This window comes from Pyxicephalus adspersus, unplaced genomic scaffold, assembly GCF_032062135.1.
Source record: "Pyxicephalus adspersus unplaced genomic scaffold, UCB_Pads_2.0 Sca267, whole genome shotgun sequence".
NCBI lineage: Eukaryota > Metazoa > Chordata > Amphibia > Anura > Pyxicephalidae > Pyxicephalus > Pyxicephalus adspersus.
Window position 1 is genome coordinate 94 of NW_027317274.1, and position 18,906 is coordinate 18,999.

Here is an 18,906-nt window from a genome sequence, read left to right on the forward strand (position 1 = left end):
CATGTACATTCATATTTCATTACCAGTTCCCAGCTGATGAAGGATGAGGTACAGGGATGTTGTCACTGATGAAAACGGCAATTGCCTAGAAAAAATGTTAAATCATCTCCTTTCTGGATGGCTCGTATGAAAGAAGTCGGATCAGAAGTTCTGACTTCACATGGATCTTTTCTTGTCTTCAAGCTTGTTCTAGGTCAGTGATTTCATTGAATTGATGTCAGACATTGTCAGGCAATCAGTGTTTTGAAAAGCTTATTAAATATTAATATTAATAAACAGAATTTATATAGCACCAACATACTACGCAGTGCTGTACATTAAATAGGGGTTGCAATGGAAAGACAGTGACAAGATACAGATAGTGACACAGAAGGAGAAGACCCTGCCCCGAAGAGCTTACAAGCTCATCAGTGACAATCTGTCAGTCCAAGACTTCTTTAATTATTAATGTGTACAATGCTGGCAATATACATTAGGCTGTGCCCTGGATTGCCTAAGCCAGGCATGTCCAAAGTCCGGCCCCGGGGCAAAATGCGGCCCATGTTTAGACTTCCACCTGCCCACAGGCTGTCATAAAATCAATAACATGCGGCCCGCCAGCACTGTTGACCACAGTATAAAATACACACGTACAAAAAACCTATTTTATATTTTAATAAAGTTGATCAATGCCTTGCAATTATCGGCGGGCATAATCGGCAGGACGATTCCCATGTGTGCACAGGGAATCCCCTACAACATTATAGTGGGCGTGTGCTGTGCAGGACCCACATGTACCATGCCCACTCTGATTCTAAGAATGTGCTCTGTACGGAGCCCATACTGACACAGAGCGGGACTCGTGCAAACCACACCCACAGTAACCCCGAGTACATGCTGAATCGTCGGCCCCCACACATTTTCACTTCATTTTTAGAATGGGATAGAGAGTAAGAATTAGATGCTATGGTCTTTATTGTGTTCTGGGTTGTCTGTAAAGATGCCATTGGGAGAAAAAACTCAACATTACAGATAACCACAAACCTAATTTTGTTGTAATTGAGGGTTGAATAACCGTACCCATATTGATGAAATTTACATCACTTCCTGTCCTAAGAGCAGAATGGGTCAGATTTATTAAAACTGTCCAAGACTGGAGAAGATAGACTATCATAGGTGATCCAGCATTGTGATCCATTCCAGGTTTGCTGGATTGCTCACGTACTCCCATGATAGTCTACCTTCTGCAGTTCATGTTCAGGTCCACTGCGTGTCATGGGGAGAGGAAGTGATGCAATCGTACATAGCCATGTCGGGAGCATAAAGCTCTTACATGCCTAACACACTTTTAGGAAAAAACAGTTCTTGCCAATGTTGGCCCTTACAGATATTGGATTTTCACACAAAACTGATCACTTTCACATACATTTCCTAATAAAGCAAAAAAAGGTCTTAGTGTTCCATGAACTTAAGCTACATATACATTTCAGACAACTAATCACACAAAATTAGCTGCAATTGTTCAAAAGATTTGGATTTGGTGCCAGAACACAGTCATCTCCATCCGCCATGAATTGGAAATTAACCAGACACAATTTGGCATGGGTAACACGCCAATCTCTGGTGTCACACTATATATGTATTTAGAATGGTACCTGCTTTTAGTTATGTGACTGCACACCTAACCAACCATGAAGCTGAGACCTCAGAAACACCAGTAATGGTCTCACCTATGGGTGCACCTATGTGGACTGCCGGGGCCCCTAGATTGCTGCTGGGGGCCCTTAGATGATCAGAGTACCACTATTATATATTGATGGACTCAACCCCCCATGGCTACTTCCCCATCAACCTCCAGCCTTCACCTCCAAACCAATTATATGATAAATACCATTTAGCTGAACTGTGCTTAACTATCACCTGCTACATGGCAACATTTGTCATTAATGAAAACTAAAATTAAAAATCAATGTGCAACAATAAATTGCAAGGTTGATGAGCTATTTGTGCGTCATGTCCGGTGTAATTGAAAGCACAGCATTTATATTTGTCACAGTGCAATCCATCAAAAGCTGACAGATAAATGGAATGTTAAATCACATACTGAGAAAGACACTACATTCATCATTACAGCAAAGCATGGACTGGGATCAATCATTGCCATGTGTTTCATACTATGTGGCCCCGTCACACAGGCAAGAAAACAGTCTGTCCAATTATGGTTGTGGTAGCACTAAGTAACTCGTTCTTATGACTTTCACTGGCGTATGGCTTTCATATAGGAGCCCATCTGATACTTTTTATTTTATTTTTATTATCATTTATTTTAATGAGGGGTTTACAAATAAACATTTAGGTATTTAAGCCATTGTAGCTTCTGCTGCTGATCTCCTAAAAATATATAGGCAGTCCAGGTATCTCAGCATTCAATATTTTGGGTCTCTGACCTGGGACAAGCATGCAGATTGAGGTCTTAACTTGTGACCTGACCAATGGCTCAAAAAATATTAAAGCCAGACAAAAGGCATTGTTTAAGGCATATTATCAATGGGAGACTCCATATTTTCTCACTGTACTGTAGGTTTTCTTATATTTAGCTAGAGCTAGTATACAAAAATTGACAAAGCCAACAGTCCCTAAATGAACTTAAATCTTCAGAATTACAAGGAACCACAAGGAATAAACTACAAAGAATGCCATCTAACAAAGGCGCAGGGCTGTCATGCTCATCCTTCTAAGGTAAGCCATTAACCCAGAACAACCCTTTGCATAACATGATTTGATAAATGCACGTTTTTGTTATGGGTTAGCAACTTTTTTGCAGCACGGTGGCTCAGTGGTTAGCACTCTGGCTTTTGCAGCGCTAGGTCCCAGGTTCGAATCTCAGCCAGGACCCTATCTGCATGGAGTTTGCAGGTTCTCCTGTGTTTGCGTGGGTTTCCTCCGGGTACTCTGGTTTCCTCCCACACTCCAGAAAGATGCAGTTGGGTAAATTGGCTTCCCCCAAAAATTGACCCTACACTGTATTAAACACAAATGACTATGGTAGGGACATTAGATTGTGAGCCCCTTTGAGGGACAGCTAGTGACATGACTATATACGTTGTAGTGCTGCGTAATATGATGGCGCTATGTAAATACTGTGCAATATTAATGATATTGCAGTGAATAAAAGGATGACTCCTCTCTATGTCATACCTTGAAAAGCAAGTCACAAAGGCAGCTACCTGTTTTCTTCCATACAGATCCCTCCTAGGTCTGCTGTAAGCAAGAATAGACCCATCAAAGCCTATGGGGCTATGGAAGGATTCTGCAACCTGCTCTGGCCTGTTTCTGCATTCTATAGCTATATAAAGGTAAAGAGGCCCTCTAGTGGTGACTTGTAACAGCACCTCTAAAGAGAAGCTCTAGGTGTGCCAGAGCAGAAACATAAATCTGGCCCAGATTACAGCACTGGATAAAGGAGGAAAAAACAATAAATAAACCTTTGCTGAGATAAATATGAAGACTGCTGCTGCTGACCTTCTTCAGACAATTTTAGTTGCCAGTCTGACTTTAGCTTCAGTACATTTTGGATCAGTAGCCTGTATTAAGTATGCAGCACGAGAACTAAAATCTACTGCACATTAGTCATTCGCAGGTGTCTTAGACTCCTAAAGCTTTTGGATTATTATTTAAGCCAGGCATCTCGTTTTTAGGTGGAGAAGGTAAGGTCAAAAATGGGTGTAAATTGGCCTATGTTCCTCTATATATATATATATATATATATATGTATATATATATATATATATATATATATTCTAATTATTATTATTATTATTATCATTATTAATAAGAATAATAATAACCCTGGCAGTGTTGAATGTCAAGTAAATCATCCACATTCTACTGATCTGCCATGGCTTACAGAAGACATTGCAGCCCCCTCTAGTGGCTGATGACCTAACTGAAACTTGTCTTTAACCATTGATTAGTTGCATTTCCAATGTTTATCAAGAAATATTTTTCTCTCCAGTTCATTCAATGACTTTTTGTTTGACCACAGTGACCAAATATATAGGTTTTCTTGCAATCTTAAATTTCATGCAGAAAAGTGTCTGACTGACCTGTTTTTATGTCTTATAATAACCAATGATTTTCAATTTCGTGTTTCCAGTGTCAAAAGGAAGAATGAAAGCCTAAACATAAAAATGTGTTATTTTAGGCAACACAAACTATTCTTTGGGCACTTTTATATGAGACCTCTATGGCAGCTCTTACAGTCATCTTTACACCTATGTTGCTGATCTTTGGGCAGTAGACGTTGAATGTGCTGAAGCAATATGGAGCCAACAATTTGAAAAAGTTCAAGTGACCTTGTTGAGGTATAAGGCGCACTAATGAATAATGGTCCAGCTCACAATATAGCCACCCCATACAAGCAGCACTGTAGACTGCAAACATGGCTGCCGTACACTTTACAAAAATCAACTTTCATAAAATAATCTATGAGATCTTGTCCGAGATCCTCCGATTAGCCTTTTTTTTTTCAGGACCCGCGCCTACTTTTGCCTCAGTTTGTGATAAATAAATACTACAAGAGATATTCCCGAGGAATGTTTGTCAGCATCCGTTGTGAGGCGTTGTTTTGGCTTGCAGCAGAGCATCCTGAATCCTGAAATGTGTGCGAGACTCCATAGAATAATTCTTGTAGTTGTGTCTGAAAGAGAAATGTTTAATTGTCAGTAGTTTAGAACAAATAAGCCTGTTGAGAGAAATGATTGCTGGATAAATGCCACTTTTACATAGCAAGCCTGTAATTACATTGAATGTCCCACCAACCAGCTGTTTAAAGCATTACACAGCCATGGATGACACATAACACAGCTCCGAGCAGCACAGGGAGGGAAGTTCTGATAATGTGCCATAGATGTCATATCATCAGAATAATATTCTCATTCTGCAATGCCTATAATAAATATCACCTGATGTTGCTAATAGTGAACAAAGCAACGTACAGAGCAGGTCAGATCAGTCATTCAAATTGCAGCTCCTGATAAATCTAGTGCTTAAAAAACCCATTTCCATTAATGTTCACCCCTGGCTTACTGATACTCACCTTTCCTGCATTCCTCCACTGTTCTGCTTCTCTCTGGAAGTCCAGCCCAGGAGGAACTTAGAATGTCCTTCTGCTTAGGTGACAGTGTTTGGAGCTGCCTACTGCCAATAAAGCACAACTACTGCATCCTGCTGGAGGTTATATGCTCCCCATTACTTGAAAGAACTGATATTTCAGAATATCAGAAGGAGCAACAGTTAGGGGAGTGTGGGGTGGTGAATATAGGTTGGTTGGGAGGTGGGCTTTCCAGAGACATTGAATGGGCTAAATGATAGAATAGCCCAGTGGTCGCCAACCGGTGGTCCACAGAAAAATTTGGACATTATTTGCAATTTTTATGTTTTATTATTAATAATAAAATTCTAATAAATTCTTCTGAATGACAATTTTCACCTTTATATTGCGCTAGATTCACAAATTGTACTAGAGACAGAAAAACAAGGGAAGTGCAGCGTGATGTCAGTGTAGTCTTAAGGTGTATGAGGCAACCGCTGCCGAGCCGTACGCCTAACTGTGTATTTTCTTTACCTGTTATATTTAATGGCATCAAATAGTTTGACTTTGATAACTATCATTTCTTGTTTGGTCTTAGATTGAAATGAAATAAACCCATAATGAGTGAGAATTAGTAAACAAACATTTTGCATTTCTTTAGTAGTACCAAAGATAAAGCAACTAATGATAATAGTAACAATAGTAATACTTCACTTAACCGTGAGCTGATCTATGAATCGGAGCCTCCAAAGTCCTTATCAGGCACCATTAGGAAGATCAATATTTTACAAATGTATTTATCTTTTTTTAAAAAATTCATATTAATGAATTTAAAATTATGAATTTAGTGGTCTGTGAGGTCCAAAAGCTTGGCGACTACTGGAATAGTCAGTACTCTCTCTTGGCATGCTCCCCTGTGCCAAGAACCTTGGCACCATAACTATCACCATGAGCCTAGTATTTTGTTACCTGGAGGATTTAACAGATGGCACAGTTCTAAATATTCACATGTATTCTATACGGCCAAATGATTGTGGATTTAAGATTATGAAACTTATGTAATCTTGATAGAAACACCATTCGAAAAAAACACTGGTGATAATAGGAGGTGCAAAACATAAAGAACAAAAATCATTGAAGGTCAATTAATTACTACTAGAGCCCACAAACTAATCAAAGTTTATAAATCTAGGTTTTGAAGAACCAGCCCAGTTATCTTTACATCTCAGGTATGATAAGCTAAGGGCAAGGAATGAATGTTTAGAAAAAGAAAAGCCTACAACATTCTTACAATGTACAGCGGTGGATGGTAAAATTATAAAATTGTTGTTGTTTTATGGTGATTTCATACATCTCGACCCGTTATCCTCACTTACTTGGCACTTTCCAGCAGTTTGATGGCTTCTTCCCTTCTGTCCAGCTGCAGATAGAGCAGAGCCAACTCCAGCAAAGCATTGGGTACCAGGTACTCATCATATTTAATCTTCTTTTCACTGGAGAAAAAATAGTTATGTGGGTTAGTAAAAGAATAAAAAAAAACATTTCCTGGAGTTTTGTTAAAGCGGAAGGAACATTTACAAAATTGCTACCCTGAAAGTATAAAGTAGAAAAACTCCAAGCAAGTGTATAAAATATATCACACATAAAATGCAAAATTGGTAATACTAGCTGAGTCAAGTGAGAAGTCAACCTAGAAGGAGAGGGAAAGAAGGAATTCAGCAGGGGGAAAAAATAAAATAAAATTTTCATGATTCTGCATGGGACAATATCAACATCATCCACGAATTTAGATGGTCCATGACCTCAAATCCGAGGCAACAGGGGACACAAATTTGCTGGGTAGGGATAGCCAATCCAGGGGTTGCCATAAAACAAGGCACCATTCCTGCTTTTAAGCCCAGCAGTGCAAAGAGCTTCTCATTATTAAAAATATAACATTTCCTTTATGCACACCGTCCTATGCTCCTTCACCCAAAAATGCAAGATGAATATGGATTTACACCATCTGTGGCTGTCCAACAGCCCAAAAGGAAAGACATGGAGACAACGGCACACCAGGTCTGTTAACGACCCATCTAGACCAGGCAATCTGTCAAGTTTTGCAGTTGTTACCATTTAAGAATGACATTGTGTTTGGTTACTTTTTTTTAGGACAAACAGCTTTTTTGGTTCATTATATTAATTCAATGAGCCAGATTTAATAAAGCTTTCCAAGACTGAAGAAGATAGACTATCATAGAAGAAGATGGGTGATCCAGCAATTCTGGAATGGATCTTGTCCAGGATTTAAAACACTTGCTAAAAAATAACAAATGATTAAGTAATCCATTTCATCCTAGTTCGTGAATTTTGCAAAAAAAATGTTGTAACTTTTCCTAACATCTGCAACACACCTTTTGTTGATGAATCTTTTTAAATTGAAAGATTGTCACAAAAAAGAAATCTATGGTAAATAGTTTATTGTTACGTATATGATTTAGGATAACCTGTAAGCATTGTAAGTGCAGGCAATTTGTCTGCTGTGTCCAGGCACAGACACTGAAAGTGAATGTAAAGCAGTTGAAGTGGAAAGAGATATCAAAGAATCAATATAAATACAAATTACTTCTTCAATATGCATATGTGGGTATGACTCTCCTTCTCTATTACGAATACTTTTCTCTAAGGCTCTGAGAAGTCCGAGGTATTACAGCTGTCACATGTAAATGCGCAGAATATACGTCACAAAGCCTCCAGCATATACTCACTTTACAGAGATGTATTTAAAGCATTCTTCTGCCTCCTCTATTCTGTCCAGATACTTCAGGCAAAGACCTTTTAGCAGCTTCACCAGACACTGATCATCGACCAGGAATTCAGAAGCTGACATGGAGCACAAAATAAGTCAATTTAATTATTTTCCATGAATAGTTCCCAGCTGCAAACTTCAGCAGAGCTATTTCAGTTATTCTGAATCACCTGGGACAACTTAAAGTAAACCTACAGCCAGGCTATAGGAATTCAAGTAATTATTTATTCTTCATTAACTTGTTCATTCAGTAAATTAACTTTGAAACAAGGTATTAATGTTCTCTGAAGCAGCAGGCACCCTGGAAAAACTACTCGCAAAGTTACCTGCAGAAGCACTGAAGTCAAGTCATTCTATTATCAGCTTGGTTAACCCTACGACCCTCTCTGTTAGTGACTTGGAGGCTCAGCTCGCCCTGGTACCCCCTCCATTAGTGACCTGGAAGCACAGCTAACCCTGCTACCCCCTCAGTAAGTGACTTGGAAGCTCAGCTCACCCTGGTACCCCTTCATTAGTGGCTTGGAAGCTCAGCTCACCCTGCTACCCCCTCAGATAGTGTTTTGGAAGCTCGGCTCACCTTGCTACCCCTTCCATTAGTGACTTGAAAGCTCACCCTGCTACCCCAATAGTTAGTAACTTGGAAGCTCAACTCACCTTGCTTTTCCAGTGTCTTCCTGCCTCCTAATCTCTAATGTAAACACATAACAAGAACTCTGGGACTGTAGGAGGAGCAAAGCAACCAAGAGAATGATTTGAATGACTCCAGTCCTTCTGTTCTGATTTTTAGAGATGAGTTGCTCCTTGCCTGTAGCTACATTTACTGCTTGTTGAAAATTTGAAAATTTTTTAATGTCCAAAGACTGACCACAGATTTATTTTAACCACTTTATTACCAACCTAATAACCCCCCCCCCCTTCCTTACCAACAGTTTTTAAAGTTTTTAAAGTCCCAAGAATTTTAGTATTTATCTTTATGAATAAAGAGGGTTTCATTTTGGTCTCGTTAATAATGCAGCTGGATTTTTGTTTGTTTTGAAGCAAAAAGTGTATTTTCTGTAATTTTACCTAAAAAAATATCTCTAATGTAAACACATAACAGGAACTCTGGGACTGTTGGAGGAGCAAAGCAACCAAGAGAATGATTAGAATGACTTCAGTCCTTCTGATCTGATTTTTAGAGATGAAATGCTCCACAGTGCCTGTAGCTACATTTACTGCTTGGTAAAAATTTGTAAATTCTTTAATTACAGGGTACTTAGGGAGGCTTTATAAACTCATCAATATTTCTCCGTTCTTAGACAAGTATTGGTATCAGCTATATATTTATTATATATGATACTGTAATTAGGACCTCAAAGCTGAATACAGACCTAAGAGGAACGTCAAATACATAATAACCCAACTATGTTAGGATGTTTAAAGCTTCAGGGATGAACATAAGAGCTTGGGTCACCTTAGCTCTTACAGAAATGAGAGACATAGGTGTACGCCTCCAAGAAAAGAGCATCTCATAGGAAACCAGCTAAGACCTCGGATAGAAATGTCCACAGACACCTATAGCCATGAGATCATCAGCCGGATTGGGCAAAGAATGTCTTCAGGCTATGGCTGCCTTAAGTCCAAGCCCAATAAATGAGACTCAATGAATTCAATGGAGACTCAATGGAGTAATAAGACCAAGAACATGGCAAGTGATTCCAGCAGACATCTAAATGTTTCGGCCACTGGCCCCCACATGCAAAAACACCCGAAAAATGAGTGCTTGCCTTAAATTACATGACTTGCTACCTGCAGCTCCTTCCAGAGCTTCCTCTGATTGGTTCAACGTGTCAAGCATGTCCTCGGTGAGATCCCTCTGCTTCCCGATGATAGCATAGCCATTCCAGATATACATCATCTCCTGTAAGGGGAAGCACTTCAGCTGAACAAATGCATTTCTGGTATCTAGGCTGGTTACAATCATACAGATATTAAATCACCAGGAAAACTTTTGCATTACCTACAGCTGTGTCTTAACCCAACCTTGTCTTCATTAATACCAATTCCTGGAAGATTTGGGTTTTTTGTGTTGTCACCTACTTTCACTGATCGTTCCTAGACTTTGTTGATGGTGCCTAGATAATTTTAACCTAATATACAAAAGATTGTAGCTATTCTCACCGTCATTATATATCTTTTAGGGACTCCTGTGATGAGATGACATTTGCCACCACATTCACAATCCTACCATGGCTGGTATAGGGGGATCTTATAATTTCTAGAGAATCAAGTCAGTTTATTTAAGTGACATTCATCCCACTGACCAGCAATGAAGGAGGCATTCATCCCAGTGACCACCACACCAATGTACTGTGAGCTGTGGATATATTAAATATAGCAAGGGATCCCTGAAGACCTGAAAGTTCTTTAAAGGGTTCCCCCATGTTAAAAAGATAGATAAACACTGGCCTAGAGCCTGTCTAATTCAAGTCACTAATTGACCCTTTGAATGACATGAATACAATGAGTAAACATAAGAGTCGTACCAATGGTGGGACAGGCAGAGGATTGTGGTTCTGCGGCTGATACCTACGAGATTTCCGAATGGCAAACTTCTCGGTGGGAAGGGATTTTCCAGCTATTTTCACTTTTAAACTTGGTACCTGTCTGGAAACACAATTATAAGATAGATCCAGCATTGTGATCCATTCCAGGTTTGCTGGATTGCTCACGTACTCCCATGATAGTCTACCTTCTGCAGTTCATGTTCAGGTCCACTGCGTGTCATGGGGAGAGGAAGTGATGCAATCGTACATAGCCATGTCGGGAGCATAAAGCTCTTACATGCCTAACACACTTTTAGGAAAAAACAGTTCTTGCCAATGTTGGCCCTTACAGATATTGGATTTTCACACAAAACTGATCACTTTCACATACATTTCCTAATAAAGCAAAAAAAGGTCTTAGTGTTCCATGAACTTAAGCTACATATACATTTCAGACAACTAATCACACAAAATTAGCTGCAATTGTTCAAAAGATTTGGATTTGGTGCCAGAACACAGTCATCTCCATCCGCCATGAATTGGAAATTAACCAGACACAATTTGGCATGGGTAACACGCCAATCTCTGGTGTCACACTATATATGTATTTAGAATGGTACCTGCTTTTAGTTATGTGACTGCACACCTAACCAACCATGAAGCTGAGACCTCAGAAACACCAGTAATGGTCTCACCTATGGGTGCACCTATGTGGACTGCCGGGGCCCCTAGATTGCTGCTGGGGGCCCTTAGATGATCAGAGTACCACTATTATATATTGATGGACTCAACCCCCCATGGCTACTTCCCCATCAACCTCCAGCCTTCACCTCCAAACCAATTATATGATAAATACCATTTAGCTGAACTGTGCTTAACTATCACCTGCTACATGGCAACATTTGTCATTAATGAAAACTAAAATTAAAAATCAATGTGCAACAATAAATTGCAAGGTTGATGAGCTATTTGTGCGTCATGTCCGGTGTAATTGAAAGCACAGCATTTATATTTGTCACAGTGCAATCCATCAAAAGCTGACAGATAAATGGAATGTTAAATCACATACTGAGAAAGACACTACATTCATCATTACAGCAAAGCATGGACTGGGATCAATCATTGCCATGTGTTTCATACTATGTGGCCCCGTCACACAGGCAAGAAAACAGTCTGTCCAATTATGGTTGTGGTAGCACTAAGTAACTCGTTCTTATGACTTTCACTGGCGTATGGCTTTCATATAGGAGCCCATCTGATACTTTTTATTTTATTTTTATTATCATTTATTTTAATGAGGGGTTTACAAATAAACATTTAGGTATTTAAGCCATTGTAGCTTCTGCTGCTGATCTCCTAAAAATATATAGGCAGTCCAGGTATCTCAGCATTCAATATTTTGGGTCTCTGACCTGGGACAAGCATGCAGATTGAGGTCTTAACTTGTGACCTGACCAATGGCTCAAAAAATATTAAAGCCAGACAAAAGGCATTGTTTAAGGCATATTATCAATGGGAGACTCCATATTTTCTCACTGTACTGTAGGTTTTCTTATATTTAGCTAGAGCTAGTATACAAAAATTGACAAAGCCAACAGTCCCTAAATGAACTTAAATCTTCAGAATTACAAGGAACCACAAGGAATAAACTACAAAGAATGCCATCTAACAAAGGCGCAGGGCTGTCATGCTCATCCTTCTAAGGTAAGCCATTAACCCAGAACAACCCTTTGCATAACATGATTTGATAAATGCACGTTTTTGTTATGGGTTAGCAACTTTTTTGCAGCACGGTGGCTCAGTGGTTAGCACTCTGGCTTTTGCAGCGCTAGGTCCCAGGTTCGAATCTCAGCCAGGACCCTATCTGCATGGAGTTTGCAGGTTCTCCTGTGTTTGCGTGGGTTTCCTCCGGGTACTCTGGTTTCCTCCCACACTCCAGAAAGATGCAGTTGGGTAAATTGGCTTCCCCCAAAAATTGACCCTACACTGTATTAAACACAAATGACTATGGTAGGGACATTAGATTGTGAGCCCCTTTGAGGGACAGCTAGTGACATGACTATATACGTTGTAGTGCTGCGTAATATGATGGCGCTATGTAAATACTGTGCAATATTAATGATATTGCAGTGAATAAAAGGATGACTCCTCTCTATGTCATACCTTGAAAAGCAAGTCACAAAGGCAGCTACCTGTTTTCTTCCATACAGATCCCTCCTAGGTCTGCTGTAAGCAAGAATAGACCCATCAAAGCCTATGGGGCTATGGAAGGATTCTGCAACCTGCTCTGGCCTGTTTCTGCATTCTATAGCTATATAAAGGTAAAGAGGCCCTCTAGTGGTGACTTGTAACAGCACCTCTAAAGAGAAGCTCTAGGTGTGCCAGAGCAGAAACATAAATCTGGCCCAGATTACAGCACTGGATAAAGGAGGAAAAAACAATAAATAAACCTTTGCTGAGATAAATATGAAGACTGCTGCTGCTGACCTTCTTCAGACAATTTTAGTTGCCAGTCTGACTTTAGCTTCAGTACATTTTGGATCAGTAGCCTGTATTAAGTATGCAGCACGAGAACTAAAATCTACTGCACATTAGTCATTCGCAGGTGTCTTAGACTCCTAAAGCTTTTGGATTATTATTTAAGCCAGGCATCTCGTTTTTAGGTGGAGAAGGTAAGGTCAAAAATGGGTGTAAATTGGCCTATGTTCCTCTATATATATATATATATATATATATGTATATATATATATATATATATATATATTCTAATTATTATTATTATTATTATCATTATTAATAAGAATAATAATAACCCTGGCAGTGTTGAATGTCAAGTAAATCATCCACATTCTACTGATCTGCCATGGCTTACAGAAGACATTGCAGCCCCCTCTAGTGGCTGATGACCTAACTGAAACTTGTCTTTAACCATTGATTAGTTGCATTTCCAATGTTTATCAAGAAATATTTTTCTCTCCAGTTCATTCAATGACTTTTTGTTTGACCACAGTGACCAAATATATAGGTTTTCTTGCAATCTTAAATTTCATGCAGAAAAGTGTCTGACTGACCTGTTTTTATGTCTTATAATAACCAATGATTTTCAATTTCGTGTTTCCAGTGTCAAAAGGAAGAATGAAAGCCTAAACATAAAAATGTGTTATTTTAGGCAACACAAACTATTCTTTGGGCACTTTTATATGAGACCTCTATGGCAGCTCTTACAGTCATCTTTACACCTATGTTGCTGATCTTTGGGCAGTAGACGTTGAATGTGCTGAAGCAATATGGAGCCAACAATTTGAAAAAGTTCAAGTGACCTTGTTGAGGTATAAGGCGCACTAATGAATAATGGTCCAGCTCACAATATAGCCACCCCATACAAGCAGCACTGTAGACTGCAAACATGGCTGCCGTACACTTTACAAAAATCAACTTTCATAAAATAATCTATGAGATCTTGTCCGAGATCCTCCGATTAGCCTTTTTTTTTTCAGGACCCGCGCCTACTTTTGCCTCAGTTTGTGATAAATAAATACTACAAGAGATATTCCCGAGGAATGTTTGTCAGCATCCGTTGTGAGGCGTTGTTTTGGCTTGCAGCAGAGCATCCTGAATCCTGAAATGTGTGCGAGACTCCATAGAATAATTCTTGTAGTTGTGTCTGAAAGAGAAATGTTTAATTGTCAGTAGTTTAGAACAAATAAGCCTGTTGAGAGAAATGATTGCTGGATAAATGCCACTTTTACATAGCAAGCCTGTAATTACATTGAATGTCCCACCAACCAGCTGTTTAAAGCATTACACAGCCATGGATGACACATAACACAGCTCCGAGCAGCACAGGGAGGGAAGTTCTGATAATGTGCCATAGATGTCATATCATCAGAATAATATTCTCATTCTGCAATGCCTATAATAAATATCACCTGATGTTGCTAATAGTGAACAAAGCAACGTACAGAGCAGGTCAGATCAGTCATTCAAATTGCAGCTCCTGATAAATCTAGTGCTTAAAAAACCCATTTCCATTAATGTTCACCCCTGGCTTACTGATACTCACCTTTCCTGCATTCCTCCACTGTTCTGCTTCTCTCTGGAAGTCCAGCCCAGGAGGAACTTAGAATGTCCTTCTGCTTAGGTGACAGTGTTTGGAGCTGCCTACTGCCAATAAAGCACAACTACTGCATCCTGCTGGAGGTTATATGCTCCCCATTACTTGAAAGAACTGATATTTCAGAATATCAGAAGGAGCAACAGTTAGGGGAGTGTGGGGTGGTGAATATAGGTTGGTTGGGAGGTGGGCTTTCCAGAGACATTGAATGGGCTAAATGATAGAATAGCCCAGTGGTCGCCAACCGGTGGTCCACAGAAAAATTTGGACATTATTTGCAATTTTTATGTTTTATTATTAATAATAAAATTCTAATAAATTCTTCTGAATGACAATTTTCACCTTTATATTGCGCTAGATTCACAAATTGTACTAGAGACAGAAAAACAAGGGAAGTGCAGCGTGATGTCAGTGTAGTCTTAAGGTGTATGAGGCAACCGCTGCCGAGCCGTACGCCTAACTGTGTATTTTCTTTACCTGTTATATTTAATGGCATCAAATAGTTTGACTTTGATAACTATCATTTCTTGTTTGGTCTTAGATTGAAATGAAATAAACCCATAATGAGTGAGAATTAGTAAACAAACATTTTGCATTTCTTTAGTAGTACCAAAGATAAAGCAACTAATGATAATAGTAACAATAGTAATACTTCACTTAACCGTGAGCTGATCTATGAATCGGAGCCTCCAAAGTCCTTATCAGGCACCATTAGGAAGATCAATATTTTACAAATGTATTTATCTTTTTTTAAAAAATTCATATTAATGAATTTAAAATTATGAATTTAGTGGTCTGTGAGGTCCAAAAGCTTGGCGACTACTGGAATAGTCAGTACTCTCTCTTGGCATGCTCCCCTGTGCCAAGAACCTTGGCACCATAACTATCACCATGAGCCTAGTATTTTGTTACCTGGAGGATTTAACAGATGGCACAGTTCTAAATATTCACATGTATTCTATATGGCCAAATGATTGTGGATTTAAGATTATGAAACTTATGTAATCTTGATAGAAACACCATTCGAAAAAAACACTGGTGATAATAGGAGGTGCAAAACATAAAGAACAAAAATCATTGAAGGTCAATTAATTACTACTAGAGCCCACAAACTAATCAAAGTTTATAAATCTAGGTTTTGAAGAACCAGCCCAGTTATCTTTACATCTCAGGTATGATAAGCTAAGGGCAAGGAATGAATGTTTAGAAAAAGAAAAGCCTACAACATTCTTACAATGTACAGCGGTGGATGGTAAAATTATAAAATTGTTGTTGTTTTATGGTGATTTCATACATCTCGACCCGTTATCCTCACTTACTTGGCACTTTCCAGCAGTTTGATGGCTTCTTCCCTTCTGTCCAGCTGCAGATAGAGCAGAGCCAACTCCAGCAAAGCATTGGGTACCAGGTACTCATCATATTTAATCTTCTTTTCACTGGAGAAAAAATAGTTATGTGGGTTAGTAAAAGAATAAAAAAAAACATTTCCTGGAGTTTTGTTAAAGCGGAAGGAACATTTACAAAATTGCTACCCTGAAAGTATAAAGTAGAAAAACTCCAAGCAAGTGTATAAAATATATCACACATAAAATGCAAAATTGGTAATACTAGCTGAGTCAAGTGAGAAGTCAACCTAGAAGGAGAGGGAAAGAAGGAATTCAGCAGGGGGAAAAAATAAAATAAAATTTTCATGATTCTGCATGGGACAATATCAACATCATCCACGAATTTAGATGGTCCATGACCTCAAATCCGAGGCAACAGGGGACACAAATTTGCTGGGTAGGGATAGCCAATCCAGGGGTTGCCATAAAACAAGGCACCATTCCTGCTTTTAAGCCCAGCAGTGCAAAGAGCTTCTCATTATTAAAAATATAACATTTCCTTTATGCACACCGTCCTATGCTCCTTCACCCAAAAATGCAAGATGAATATGGATTTACACCATCTGTGGCTGTCCAACAGCCCAAAAGGAAAGACATGGAGACAACGGCACACCAGGTCTGTTAACGACCCATCTAGACCAGGCAATCTGTCAAGTTTTGCAGTTGTTACCATTTAAGAATGACATTGTGTTTGGTTACTTTTTTTTAGGACAAACAGCTTTTTTGGTTCATTATATTAATTCAATGAGCCAGATTTAATAAAGCTTTCCAAGACTGAAGAAGATAGACTATCATAGAAGAAGATGGGTGATCCAGCAATTCTGGAATGGATCTTGTCCAGGATTTAAAACACTTGCTAAAAAATAACAAATGATTAAGTAATCCATTTCATCCTAGTTCGTGAATTTTGCAAAAAAAATGTTGTAACTTTTCCTAACATCTGCAACACACCTTTTGTTGATGAATCTTTTTAAATTGAAAGATTGTCACAAAAAAGAAATCTATGGTAAATAGTTTATTGTTACGTGTATGATTTAGGATAACCTGTAAGCATTGTAAGTGCAGGCAATTTGTCTGCTGTGTCCAGGCACAGACACTGAAAGTGAATGTAAAGCAGTTGAAGTGGAAAGAGATATCAAAGAATCAATATAAATACAAATTACTTCTTCAATATGCATATGTGGGTATGACTCTCCTTCTCTATTACGAATACTTTTCTCTAAGGCTCTGAGAAGTCCGAGGTATTACAGCTGTCACATGTAAATGCGCAGAATATACGTCACAAAGCCTCCAGCATATACTCACTTTACAGAGATGTATTTAAAGCATTCTTCTGCCTCCTCTATTCTGTCCAGATACTTCAGGCAAAGACCTTTTAGCAGCTTCACCAGACACTGATCATCGACCAGGAATTCAGAAGCTGACATGGAGCACAAAATAAGTCAATTTAATTATTTTCCATGAATAGTTCCCAGCTGCAAACTTCAGCAGAGCTATTTCAGTTATTCTGAATCACCTGGGACAACTTAAAGTAAACCTACAGCCAGGCTATAGGAATTCAAGTAATTATTTATTCTTCATTAACTTGTTCATTCAGTAAATTAACTTTGAAACAAGGTATTAATGTTCTCTGAAGCAGCAAGCACGCTGGAAAAACTACTCGCAAAGTTACCTGCAGAAGCACTGAAGTCAAGTCATTCTATTATCAGCTTGGTTAACCCTACGACCCTCTCTGTTAGTGACTTGGAGGCTCAGCTCGCCCTGGTACCCCCTCCATTAGTGACCTGGAAGCACAGCTAACCCTGCTACCCCCTCAGTAAGTGACTTGGAAGCTCAGCTCAACCTGGTACCCCTTCATTAGTGGCTTAGAAGCTCAGCTCACCCTGCTACCCCCTCAGATAGTGTTTTGGAAGCTCGGCTCACCTTGCTACCCCTTCCATTAGTGACTTGAAAGCTCACCCTGCTACCCCAATAGTTAGTAACTTGGAAGCTCAACTCACCTTGCTTTTCCAGTGTCTTCCTGCCTCCTAATCTCTAATGTAAACACATAACAAGAACTCTGGGACTGTAGGAGGAGCAAAGCAACCAAGAGAATGATTTGAATGACTCCAGTCCTTCTGTTCTGATTTTTAGAGATGAGTTGCTCCTTGCCTGTAGCTACATTTACTGCTTGTTGAAAATTTGAAAATTTTTTAATGTCCAAAGACTGACCACAGATTTATTTTAACCACTTTATTACCAACCTAATAACCCCCCCCCCCTTCCTTACCAACAGTTTTTAAAGTTTTTAAAGTCCCAAGAATTTTAGTATTTATCTTTATGAATAAAGAGGGTTTCATTTTGGTCTCGTTAATAATGCAGCTGGAGTTTTGTTTGTTTTGAAGCAAAAAGTGTATTTTCTGTAATTTTACCTAAAAAAATATCTCTAATGTAAACACATAACAGGAACTCTGGGACTGTTGGAGGAGCAAAGCAACCAAGAGAATGATTAGAATGACTTCAGTCCTTCTGATCTGATTTTTAGAGATGAAATGCTCCACAGTGCCTGTAGCTACATTTACTGCTTGGTAAAAATTTGTAAATTCTTTAATTACAGGGTACTTAGGGAGGCTTTATAAACTCATCAATATTTCTCCATTCTTAGACAAGTATTGGTATCAGCTATATATTTAATATATATGATACTGTAATTAGGACCTCAAAGCTGAATACAGACCTAAGAGGAACGTCAAATACATAATAACCCAACTATGTTAGGATGTTTAAAGCTTCAGGGATGAACATAAGAGCTTGGGTCACCTTAGCTCTTACAGAAATGAGAGACATAGGTGTACGCCTCCAAGAAAAGAGCATCTCATAGGAAACCAGCTAAGACCTCGGATAGAAATTTCCACAGACACCTATAGCCATGAGATCATCAGCCGGATTGGGCAAAGAATGTCTTCAGGCTATGGCTGCCTTAAGTCCAAGCCCAATAAATGAGACTCAATGAATTCAATGGAGACTCAATGGAGTAATAAGAC

At 39.0% G+C, this 18,906-nt stretch overlaps 2 protein-coding genes across 2 annotated transcripts; both read right to left on the reverse strand.

The window, feature by feature from the left end:
• Window positions 1-643: 643 nt before the first annotated feature.
• On the reverse strand, window positions 644-10,505 carry LOC140344966 (tetratricopeptide repeat protein 39A-like; the record flags this gene model as incomplete). Its single annotated transcript, XM_072432152.1, is given in 5 exon segments — window positions 644-4,678; window positions 6,448-6,564; window positions 7,819-7,933; window positions 9,648-9,759; window positions 10,385-10,505. Coding segments are annotated over 5 exon segments (562 nt in total), but the record flags the coding sequence as incomplete, so codon positions are not given.
• An 867-nt stretch (window positions 10,506-11,372) lies between these two features.
• LOC140344968 (tetratricopeptide repeat protein 39A-like) lies at window positions 11,373-18,134 on the reverse strand. Its single transcript, XM_072432153.1, has 3 exons — window positions 17,189-18,134; window positions 15,818-15,934; window positions 11,373-14,048 (listed from the first exon to the last, which is right to left on the reverse strand). Exons 1-3 carry the CDS (start codon window positions 17,308-17,310, stop codon window positions 13,952-13,954), a joined length of 336 nt encoding a protein of 111 aa, XP_072288254.1. The 5' UTR covers window positions 17,311-18,134; the 3' UTR covers window positions 11,373-13,951.
• Window positions 18,135-18,906: the final 772 nt, after the last annotated feature.

Coding starts and splice junctions, on each gene's coding strand:
- LOC140344968 (XM_072432153.1), bottom strand. CDS start 17,310: ATGTCAGCTTCTGAATTCCTGGTCGATGATCAGTGTCTGGTGAAGCTG. Junction 15,935..17,188: donor TTTAAATACATCTCTGTAAA/GTGAGTATATGC, acceptor TTTTTTCTCCAG/TGAAAAGAAGATTAAATATG. Junction 14,049..15,817: donor AAACTGCTGGAAAGTGCCAA/GTAAGTGAGGAT, acceptor TTTCTCTTTCAG/ACACAACTACAAGAATTATT.